We start from the raw sequence: 12612 nt of genomic DNA, 5'->3' as shown, positions 1-12612 counted from the left end.
CTTTGGATAACCATGACCTGGATAAATGAGAAACTACACAGATATAAAAGACTGTTGTGAATAATTCAGACATGGCACATGCTGAATCTGAAATTAGTCATGTTACAGATCCACTACTGTATATTGAAAAATGCATCACAGATTCATGTTTAGCAGCAGAAAATGTTAAATGTCAGCATTGTTCTCAACTCTTTGAATCTGTTTAATGGTATTAACTATGTTCCGCTGGAGATGTGCGGTCTGTGTCTTGTGTAATTCCTCTGTCAAGTTGAGAGCCAAGGCAAGGAAATGTGACCAGTGGTGTTTGTTTGTCTGTTTGTTAATACGGAAAAAAATTCAATGCCTAATTTCATGAAGCTTGGTCAAGAGGCATAGCAAGGGCACAGGAAGTACCCATTAAATTCTGATGTGGATTTAGACTACTTTGATTCAAATTCCGAGGCAAGGCATTGGCCTTAGTGGAGCTTATGCTCTCAAGGTGCCCTTCTAGCTTTAAAGATGGATAATTTGGGCAAACTAGATTCTGTGATGTTATCTCAGGGCGTTCAAAGTTGTTACGGCGATAAGAACAAATATTGTGAATTACTGAATATTAAATACTGTGAAGGAACACATGGTACTGTGTTACACTAAATATTAAATGTATCACTGCATAATAACTACTGCTTGTGTTTCCAGTGTTGTGCATTTCCTCAACCAAAAAAAAAATAAAAATTTTTTAAAAAATGATGGCGGACTTTAGTTACAATATAAGTCACTTCTTGTGAGTTTGAATGGTGGCTCTTCAAATTAGGCATTTAAGGTTTTCAATAGGATTTTACAGTCAGGCTAGGATTTTCTAAAGTAGAAACGTCTAATTTACCAATTAATGGGTCATTTTTATTGCAATTTCCAGTTCTTTACCTAGTTATTGTCTCCTGAACAATATTGAACAGTGTTAACTGAAGAATTCCATAGACATCACCCTTTGACTCAGAAAAATAAGTTGAAAAGTTTATGTTAAAAGAAAAGAAAAACTGTTGACATTGGAGTTGAATGCTTTGATCAAAATCAAGCCTGAAATGTTGAAATACACATATTCACCATACAAAAGATGTTTTAATTTTGTATATTAGCTATATTTACCACAACACCAGTTTGATGGACAATCCCTTGCAGTATGCAGTAAAAAAATGTGATTTCTGACATTTTCAATAAATGGATATATCCGTTTTTGCAAATGAACTCTTCGCTTCGTCTAACTCTGACACCAGCAAAGGCAAAATTATTGACAAATGAGTTGATTTATTCCAGCTACGTCCCTTGGGTATTCACTAACCAATACCATTAAAACTCAAGTGCCCTCCATTGACAGGCGAAGTTGAATGAGGTTAGCTGAGATTACTTCAGTCCGTTATTATTATACATGCTCAGCATGCTGCCAGTAGTCAATCAAACACGGCATTTATCACAGGCATTAAATATGCAATACACACAGTGCCCAAAAAGGAACATTCTGCTGTGTTATTGATTGTACTTAGAATACTACTATCATTTCCCAAACGAACACACAATAGTTCAAACTGACAAGATGGGTTTGAACTTCTCCCTTTTTAGAGGATGAATATTTTAAACATAAAATCCATCTGAAAATGGCCGAACTTTTACTCTTACAGTCTTTCAGATGCACACCTAACCTTTGAGTGGCCATTTCAATCATGTATAAATACTGCACTGAAGCTGGGTAAAAAAAAAAAAAAAAAGGAGACCCACATGAGAGATGATGGAGGGTGAGCCATGCTTTATGCGACTGAAAGCCAAAAAGCATTTTTCCTTGGAGAGGAGTGAATCTGAAATCTTAACAGGAAATTTAGGAGAATCCAGCATGTTAGAGTATGAATGGTGCAACAGCTTTGATGCATTAGGAAAGGCCAGAGGGATATTAGAGAAAACCTCCTTAGAGACAAGTAGTTAGTATCCATTTGTGTCATACTCCAAACACAGCAAAACAGTGGGGTACTCCCTCTCTGCCCTGACAGAGCTTTATACAATTAAGCGTTCAGGGCCGTGGTGGAATAATGACATTACAAAGAAACTCTGGGTCTAAGATCAATGGAGTAGACACACAATATTCATCTGTCCTTCTATCCATGTATGCATCCTGCCAGACGTCCATCAGGACTGTGATAAGCCGGCCCACTAATGCCTCTGTGAGCTGGATAACAGGAAACTCTTGCAACATTTCTAAAAACCCTGAGAAGAACCAGCATGGTAAAGCAAAACTTCTGAATACTTAAGCAGCGAAGAAGGTCTGCTTTTAAGTTAAAACTACAATTTAATAAAATTAACAGTAAGAGAGCTTTTTCAAATGATTTCTACAATTACTGTTCTTTAACATTAACCAAAACTTGGGTTATGAAGACAAAAACTCTTGTTGCTTTGCTTTGTAAAAGGGAGAGTACAGAGACTGACTAAAAAAAGGAGGGGGGCAGGTTTAAAATGAATGAAATCTGTGCTGAGAAGCAGAACAAAAAGTCCCGATCAGTTTACTCCATTGACACACAGGTGTGCGGTATCAGAACAATGATGCGGAGCTCTAACATTTCCTTCCACTGGATCCACGGTGCTGCTTGTAGTACAGGAAGGTGAGAGGGACAAAAAGCAATTGACTTCAGATTCCCAGAGGAGCCAATGAAATGTTTATTTTCGTGCATGTTTAAGATGCCAAGCATAGCTAAATAAATCTTCCTTAGCAAGCACAGCAGTTCTTACATAAAAGTGACTGAGGAGGGAAAGCAATGGGCAACTAAATTTGTAAAACTTTTCAAGTCTCAAAAATTTCTAGTGAGCCAGCTTCTCTATTTAGACTTATATTTATGATACGTATGCAATGACAGTTAAAGCATTTAAGTAGACGATACTATTCAGTTCATTAAAGAAGTACATCAAAACAGACAAGCGCCAAAGTCAGGTTTAGTTCACATTCAACAGAAACTCTTCCTGGTGCAATGTGTCTACAAATAACTCAGCAGCATTATACAGATCAGGGTTTTTCCTGGCTGAAAATGGGCCTTTAGGGGGTAACTACGCACAACAGTAAGCATGAATAATCCACATACAGAAAAGGTAATGAGTCTGTGTCATATTTGGCAGGAATCCATGTATTTTAAAGCTATTTCTGATCATCTGATAAACAAAAATGTCTATCATGCCCAAATAAATTAGCAATAAGTCGAAATTCCTCTATACAAGAAAAATCCCAGTTTCTGACTGGTTTCCATACTTCAAACATTTTCCTTTACATGCTGTCCTTTAATAGGTCTCATGATATAATTCTTTAACTACACCAGCTATGGATGCAACTAACAAATGTTCTCACTGATTGATTATTACTTTTCTTGACTAATCATTTGGGCTACAAGGAATCATAAAATGGGGGAAAAAAAAAATATGCTAAACATTTCCCATAACCCGAGTCCAATTAAAGGTCTAAAAAAAGTAGCAAACTGATTAATTTTCTGTAAGACAAGACAGTAAATTGTCACTACTGGCAATTGGCACTTAGAAACATCTTAGATTTTGTGCGTGCAAAATTCATAATCAAAATGGTTTATTTTGTGTTGATCAATGAACTATCGTTATAGTTTCAGCTCTGAATAAGCACATGTGACATTCTAACGCATTGCTAATTCATTAGTTTCAACCATATGCCAAACTGAACATTAAAAAAAAAAAAAAAAACAGACCTAGAAACAGATTTGAGCGAGCTGCCAAAATTGTCTATATATGGAAAACACTGACTATATACACTTGTGTAGGCCAGTGGTCTATATATGACAACATCTGAAAGTCTGAGAGTAGAAAAGCACAATCACAGCAGCATCTTGCTAGCGAAACAGGAAAGCTCTGGCCTGGGCAGGACCACCACTTAGGCTAACTACTTCCTGTCAGAGAGATTAGACAGCAAGATGATCACACAGGCTGCCCGGCCATTTCTCACTTCATAATGCCAAACCTGTAGAACGGCCGCAGAGTCAAAATCAATGAGACTCATTACACATAGTGACTAACGGAAAAATGTGTCATGGAAAGACACCAATCAGGGCTCTCCTTGTGTACAATAATAACAGTAAAAGACATGAGATTTGTTTGCAGCTGTCACAGATATGATGATCACAAGTTTCCACTCAAGCCATCAAAAATGCCCCCAACACCAAGAAGTCAGGAATGTAAGAGAGACAGAAAGGAGAAGGTGCACAAAAAAAGCCCAGAGGAAGTTCAGCATCCTGTGTTAAATAGCATCTGTTTCCTAATGAAACCTGCACTCCATTGTCAAACTGCAGCCATCTTCCTCTGGTCACCACAACCTCCAGCCGACAGAATCTTGGCATTACAAAAAGGACCATGAATTCAAACAGCTGACAAAGCGGAGCAGCGACTTTAAAACCAAAGCTGCTGGCTGATGTTTCGTTTTACAATTCCTCATAAAGGCACTTCAGAAAGATAACTACAGATGCTTTTCCTGCATGATCTTCTCCAACAAATTTGAAATGAATGTGGAAAAAAAAAAAATTCACCGAGTTACTTGCAAAGTGAATATGTAGGTCATCACAAATACAAAACACACATTTTCTCTGACATGCAGGGAAAGTTCTGTGGCGGGCTGCTGGTAGCGCAGCAGCCAAAAACTGCAAGCCCCTAACTGGAGACAACCACATGAACTAACAGAGTCACACTCGACCAATTAGTTTGCTCAAGATCTATTTTTGGAACACTGGACTGTCAGTGTGCATGAACCTATGTAAGAAAGTGAGAGAAAGAGTGAACAAAGTGTGTTTCTGTGTTTCCTGATTGATCATTAAGCCTTGCTACGTGGCTGGAGGAGGGGATTTTGTCAAGTATTAAGACGTGGCTGCTAGTGCTTTTAAAGTCAGACACAACAGTGAAAATATTTCCTACTAAATATATTTAGATGACGTGGGGGTGAGTAGGAGAGGGTGAAAGCAAAAAGAAACAGAGGAGGAGTAAGTGAAGGAGGAAGGTGGATGAAGCAGGCAGCAGAGACTCCAGCAATGACGGCAGCGACCAGAGAGCAGCATGCCAAACCCTGGAAGTCATTTCCTGCTTCATCGAAGACTTTTATGGAATTCTAGCAGCGTGGCTAACGTCACAATGAGAAAGAGAGACAGCAGCAGGAGAGAACAGGCCCTCTTCTCTCCACGGACCTCCCTCCCTCTCTCTTTCTTCCCCATCCAATCCCTCTACCCTCAGCTGTTTTTGTGAGACAAACCAGAGCCAAGACTACCAGGAATGCATGTGCAACAGCATTCTCGCCCATCATGTACGTCGGCAGCATATGCTACACATTCCGAGACTCTGCGGTTTGCACAGTTATCGGAAATTCACTGTTCTTATCCACTGGCCCCTCCACACGTATCGCGTGCAAAGTGGCAATGCATTTGTGTGAAACATTAATAGCTAAAGCACTTACTGTAAGCCACAGGTTTACCAGACCTAAATGCTAAGTAACAATGGAGCCATCCCTTTAAATCCAATAAAACTCCTGTCAGCTAATGTTGCTTGTACAATATTTGTTTTCCCTCCTAAATGGCCCAATATTAGCTTTTAGAGAAGAGTGCGGCACATTTGGAAAACATCAACAAAGTCGGAGAAAGCACCAATAATGGAAAGCAATGCAGGGATGAAAGGATTACACGAGCAAGGGACCAGGGGGAGGTTCATCAGCTGGCTTTAAATACTGCTCTCCTGGAGGTTTGCAGGGAAATGGAAGCAGTGTCTGCTGCTGTGATCAATAGCTAAGTGCCTTCCTGGCATTTGTCTATTTAATCCATTATAGAAGGCCATCTGAGCCTGCGATACGGACTGCAGACCTGCAGCTCACAGCAAGAGCTGAGTGATGAAAGCAGGATACATGTGGATGAGACACACCCACCAACCAACACTCACGTGTGGAAACACATGCACAAATACTACAAATGAGAACTCTGCCCATCGTGCAGGAGCCAGCTGAGGTCAACACATTTTCACACAAACATTACACATGCTGTGTGTGCAAATATACACCTGCAGGAAGCTACTGCGTACAGCAACAAATGTTCACGGTAGAAAGAAAATCACTGTCAGTCTTGTGGAAAGAAACGTAAGAAAAAGAAATCACAAGAAGTCCCTCATTTTGGAGAGTAAGAGGTTGAATAAAATAAAGGGAGGTGGATGGAGGTTTGTCATTGAACCTTAACGTCCTTTCAATGTGAGACTGAATCACTGCTTGCCAAGGCTCTGTGGTATCTACGTGTCCTTTCTCACAGCACCATCTCTATAGGTTCTAGTACATTAGTCACGTACAGTATCTGTGTATAGGCACCACATCCAAGCAATCAGCAAACCCAACAGTGAGTATGTGACAACACTTCAGAGGTGTTAAATGATAAAAGTGCACTAGTGAAAGCTAGGAGATACAGAAACAGACTAAAGGAGTTCTCTCACAAAGGGAAAAATAAGACCATTTTCGTCATCATTGGCCTTAATCTCAGAATATAACTCATATTAACTTGCACAGATTATGTCCTCTCAACTTACATTACACACTACCACATTAATACAATAAATATCATTAGGCTGTCTTTACAAGGTCTCCATTGAAAATCATGCCTAAAAGGGTACTTCTTTGATTTGCTCCAAATTGTGATTAAGAAAACGTTCTGGACAATCAAAAACAAAGCAGCACGGCCTGATCCAAAAACAAAAGATTACGTGTGTCACGAACAATGTACAGTCCCCCTGCAACGTGTGGCCATGTGGAAAACCCATATTGCGGATGGGTTAATGATTGCAATGAATGGAAAACAACCTGTTGGCTCAGGGAAGGAGAACACTCACTGTGAAACCTGTTAAAAGACCCAAATACAACCTCAAACACTCACAGAGCAATTTAATGTCACTGCACAAGTTCTGTTTTACAGTAAGAAGGTCTATTACCTTCACACATACTTTGGTAAGCTAAATTACCTGCAGTAATGGTGATAGTAGCATGATAATGTGGAGAGGATTTAAATGTGTTTGTGAACAGTAACCAAGCCAGCAACTACAGTGTATTTTGTAAAAGAGACGGTGACAAAAACAACCATTTATTTTACAGTCGACAAGCAACAAATCCCAATAAATCACAACTATTGTCAGATGTGGATATGAGTAAAAAAAAAAAAAAAGGTCATCGATAACATAACATGATTTAGATGAGCAGAAAATAAACTCTGAATGCTGAAAACAAAGGAACAACAGTCAGATCCTATTACATAATGATGTTCAACACAACTTGATGTAACTGTAATGCAATTCATATGATTTCAAGCATATTTTTATGCAACAAACAGAAAAAAAAACTTAGAAAATTAGCTGCAATGTCATCCACCATGCATCAGACTGACCGTGTGTCCTATCAAGAAAATACCCTTCAAGCAGACCTTAGCAAAATGCATTAACACAACTCAAACAATGGATAAAGCCCGACCTTGAGTGGAGTTGTGGCAGGAGGACCAATGAATTCATGTCGTCCCACACGCGGCAACAACACTGCAGTCGCCTAGTATAGATGCTACTCAGCAGACGACCACAGAGAACAAAGACCTCAATTATGTGGAGCTCTAACAGGAGAGCTAAAAACGGGACCATGGGCAGGGAATAAAACTTTGGAGCGCTGCAGGAATTCTGAGCATTCAAGCACCATCAACACACAACAAACTGTCACTCCCAAATCACACTGCCACCACCACTGACCTTTCTCCAGGCTCCATGAAACAGGCCAGTGTTCAAGTGGCTGGAACAGAGGACTCTTATGCTTACTTGCACCCAAACTTGTCAAGTGCATAACTGCAGTTACAGAACAGTGCATGATAGAGCAGGGGGAGGGAGGCTGTGTATGGTTTCTTTATACCTTGAGTTACTGACCCACATATTCTGCAGGGTAACAAAGAGGAACATTTTACCCTGTTGGAGCTGGCTGCAGGCAACAAATACCAACTTTCACACTCATTAAATCATTTGCACAGTTAGAAAATGTATCAAACAAACAGGTTCCCCTTCATTTCAGCTTGTCTCTAATCTGATCCAGTTCGTCTGATTTCGTACTAAGCATACTTTTGAGCTTCCAGCCATGACAAAGTTGAAGAAAGCCTGTTCTTAAATCTGGCCAGTATTCAAAAACGGTTTGTTCTTTTGCATAGAAGAGTGGTGTTTACTTAGTGGAATCTCACTTCTCAGAAAGGTACCTACTTAGAAAAAAAGAGGGTTTTATTGCCCAACAAATATGAACTGATAACACAAGCCAGCTATTGACAGAGAGAAATTCTCATACGCTACAAGTAAAGGCTTTTTCTGTTTTCCCTCTGTTACAAATGGAACGCATCTTAAATCTGCAGAGTCACGATGGATGGCTGTTTTATCTATCATATGGCAGAATGACTCAATTGAGACTATGCGTGGCCTGTATATTATGCTTTATACAAGCTGCTTTGAAAACTGCCCCAAACGTTGCATGACAGCAGCATGAACATACCTAGTTTCTCCACGAGTTTGAGCATGACTCCACCGATGTGAATTTCCCCGGTGACCCTCAGCGACACGTCCCTGTGGAGGTCGGTGACATGCATCTTCAACTCCCACGTCCCGTCGGCGTAGCAGCCATCGGGCATCCGGATCCCGTCCAGTGCCATCCTGCCAAACAGAGAAAATGTCAGGAGGGGAAAAGGTCCAGGCGAACTTCTGTCACACTGGAGTGAAAAGAAACCTTTGGACTCATTGGAAAAGAATGAATTCACAGACACTTTAGTTTACTTTACTAAAAACCCGATTACTTCATGAAATTATGCACTACTTTGGATTGGTGACATTAAAAACCATGGTAGATGATATAAATTTGTCTATCATCTGGGATTTCAGAATGATTTGCTACTATGCAGCGGCAATTTCAAGCATCAAAGTAAGTTTACTCGCCATCACTAGTACTTGTCAGCCTGAGAAAACAGTCGTATAATGTCATCTGCTGATGTGGAAGTGCTTTCCAACATGTGACCTTGATGTCACACACTTCTAATACAAAGCCTATCTTAAACACTGAAGGTGTGGAGTTTGAACAACAGAGTAGGAGGGGTTTTTAAATCATGGTAACCTCTGGATTTAACAAAAAAAATGGCAAAAATAAAATTAAAAATGCACAAATATTTGATTCATTGATGCTCTGATGCAGATTTTAATTGACACCTGATGCATTGCAATAAATATTCAAGTCTTTTTGAATAGAAAATGTATGTTTGTAGTATTTTTCCATTTTGGAATTGACACTTGTACTCAAGCTAAAAGTAGTAGCTATAATGTAGTCTGCTTGATCCAACACTGGGAAATCAGGATGGGTGACAGTTGTGGTAAGCGGGCACAGTAATGAGATTTAACAAACAAACAAAAAGAAAAAAATGTAAAAATCCAAGAAAACAAGTGCCAATATTGGATTCAATACTGCCACTTGATACATAGCTATGAACACTTAAGTGCTTTGATGCTGATTCGGGACTTTTTCAGTGGATTATTTTTCTGGAACTGACACTTTAAATCAAATTTAAAAAAAAGGTTGTAGCCATAATATAATCTGCTTCATCCAACACTGGCACATCACGATCAGTGACAGTCGGGGTAAATGGGTACATTAATGAGATTTAACAGAAAAATTTGCAAACATAAATGAAAAATGTGCCAAAAATTTGATTCACTGATGCTCTGACACTGATTTTATTGACACCTGATAGAGAGCAATGAATATTCAAGTCTTATGATGCTGATTCAGGACTAATTTGAAAGGAAAAATTTGGAACTGAGACTTTAAATCAAGTACAAAAGATAGTGGCTATAACATAGTCTGATTTATCCTATGCTGGCACATCAGGATAGGTGACAGCTGTGGTAAATGTGCACATTAATGGGATTTAACATAAAAACCCACAAAAAAAAATCAAAAACTGTTGTTACATTGGTGCTGATACAGATTATATTGACACCTGATAGATAGATATGGATATTTAAGTGTTTTGATGCTAATTCAGGGCTAATATGAATTCAAAAAAACTTAAATTAGCACTTTAAATCGAGTAAAAAAGGGTAGTAGCTATAATGTAGCCTGCTTGATCCAACACTGGGACATGGAAATAGGTGTCAGATGTGGTAAATGGGTACATTAATTAGATTTAACATTAAAAAACATGCCAAAAATTCAAGAAACCGTTGCTTCTCTGGAGCTGAGACAGATTTCGTTGCCACTTGATATATAGCCATGGATATTTAAGTGTTCTGAGGCTGATTCGGGATAAATTTGAATGGAAAAAAATGAAATTAGCACTTTAAATCAAGTAAAAAAGGGTAGTAGCTAGAATGTAGCCTGCTTGATCCATGCATGGAGATGGATGACAGATGTGGTAAATGGGCACATTAATGAGATTTAACACTAAAAAAAGGCCAAAAAAAAAAAAAAATCCAAGAAACGGTTGTTTCTTTGCGCTGATACAGATTATATTATTTTATACACAGCTATGGACATTTAAGTGTTTTGAGTGCTGATACAGGACTGTTTTGAATGGAACTGACATTTTAAATCAAGTAAAAAAGGTAGTAGCTAAACTGCAGTCTGCTTGATCCAACTCTGGTGCATGGACATGTGTGACAGTTGTGGTAAATGGGCACACTAATGCACATTTACCCCTCAAGAATGACTAAGAAAGGAATGAAGGTGGGCAAAATGATCTGTCTGCCCGATCATCCTGCCTCGTTGCTGGGAAGACGACGCGCCCTGTTGCGCCAAAAAAGTTACATTATAGCGCAATCTGTCATTCTTTGATGTGAGCTTGTCTGCGGTGGATTGGCCTGGCTGATCAAAACGACAGTCTGATCAATTTTAAAAAAAGAAAAAAAAAAAAAAGCCGAACAAAGGCTCCAGGCCCGCGGCTACAAGTTCACCGGAGCCCTTAGCTAGCCGTTTTGTGCGCAAATGTGCCGGTTCACCTGTTAAAAATAACGGTAAAGGCTCTGAGAACACGGGCTGAGGGGTTAATTATGTAAGCAGAGTCCGTGTAACAACTCCCCGGCTGCATGCACACACTCAGTCGTTCGTTAAAAAGGAGCAACTTGACTAAAAAGTGTATTTAAAAGAAGCGAACGACACTTTAAAGTTAGCTTAAAAAGTTGCTAACGGTCGCGTTTGTTACGTGTAGCAGGAGCAACAAGGAGGAGAAAAAAGCGCGTTCATATTTCATAGCGGCGAAAAAGCTTTGAGGGCGAACATTTAAATCACTCACCTTCACAAAGACGAGGGGGGAAAAACACTAAAACAGTCGACTACGCGGTGCAGAGCAAGTCCCCCTTCTTTAAATCATGTAGGAAGTCTTTTCAAGGCGTTAAAGGCGGTGAGAAATCCGTGGAAGAACTCGCAGAAGAAGTGAAGTATCCCAAACAGTTTTCCTGCAGGCTTCGGCTTAATGGAGTCCAGCCGTCCCTCTTCCTCCCTCCCTCTTTCCAGCAGCGATCACGTCACTGCTCCAATCCCACTTTTCCTTTCATACTGGGAGCTTCACTGGTCGCCTACTGGTCCCAGTGTCACCTCACAGCACTCACGTTCACACTGCAGGCTTTCACAGTACCTCTAAATGAGCTATGTGTGGGTTATTTCTCTGTTTTTGACACCAAAAATTCATTCTTTTGGGCTTTTTCCACAGTAGTTTGATGAGATTTTTAACTCTAAATCACCACTCAGATCATTTATGTAAGAAAAAGAAGCAATGCAACATACTTTGTAAAAAGTTCAGATGTCAAACTTGTGGATTTATAACTGTACAAGCCATAAAATCCCCCCAAAAGGACCTTATAATAAATCAGCTGAAATAAAAGAAATGTTAAAATAATAAATTTATGATGGGAAAATATATCTAAAGGTCTAGAAACACATTTAACAAATTTCAGATATCGGGTCAAACACATAAATCAGATAAAACAGCTTTAATTGATAAAACACACATATAAAATAAAATAAAATAAGGGCTTGTCAACATTATACACTGAAGGAAAATACTGCTTGTAATTTAATAAATATATAAAATAAAACAAAAAAAATGGAATAAAATCTTCATTCAGCCTCCCATAAGTTTCCAGTTTAGTAAAATCTAACATGCTGTGAATGCTGTCAGTCATTGATGGAATGTCTAAAAGTTAAACATCAACAGCAGAAGTTAATATTCAAAAGTTTAAAAAACAACAAAGCATCAAAATGTATTTAAAAGTAGAAGTACTCATTGTGCAGAATGGCATTTTAATGGCATTAGACAGCACAGTTCTTGATGTATTAATGTAGTCATCACTTTAATCCTCCAACTCCTGAAGTTGGGACTAAGTTCAACAACTTCAGGCTAGTTTAATCTACTTTTTTTTAAATAATATATTCTGCATCTGCAAAGTAATTAAAGCTTAAAAATAAACATAGCAGATTAAAAAGTACAATATTTGCCTCTAAACTGTCGTGAAGTCAAAGTAAAAATGGAATTTGTCAATACAAGAATGTCAAAATTGCACTTAATCAAAGTA

The 12612-nt window shown here is 38.9% G+C and overlaps 1 protein-coding gene across 4 annotated transcripts in view; it reads right to left on the bottom strand.

The window, feature by feature from the left end:
* Positions 1–11531, bottom strand: part of fermt2 (FERM domain containing kindlin 2) — a 41479-nt gene extending 29948 nt beyond the window's left edge. For 2 of the 4 annotated variants that reach the window (XM_023277349.3, XM_023277352.3), the window contains exons 1-2: positions 11334–11531; positions 8552–8709 (exon numbers count right to left, since the gene is read on the bottom strand). In XM_023277349.3, the coding sequence (XP_023133117.1) occupies positions 8552–8708 (157 nt within the window). In that variant the 5' untranslated portion in view covers position 8709; positions 11334–11531. The remainder of the gene's footprint in view (positions 1–8551; positions 8710–11333) is intronic. The other 2 variants (XM_023277350.3, XM_023277353.3) reach the window with 1 other exon arrangement.
* Between the last annotated feature and the right edge of the window lie 1081 nt (positions 11532–12612).

This window comes from Amphiprion ocellaris, chromosome 20 (assembly GCF_022539595.1).
Source record: "Amphiprion ocellaris isolate individual 3 ecotype Okinawa chromosome 20, ASM2253959v1, whole genome shotgun sequence".
NCBI lineage: Eukaryota > Metazoa > Chordata > Actinopteri > Pomacentridae > Amphiprion > Amphiprion ocellaris.
The sequence above is the reverse complement of the archived record's forward strand: the minus strand, read 5'-3'. Positions and strand labels throughout refer to the sequence as shown.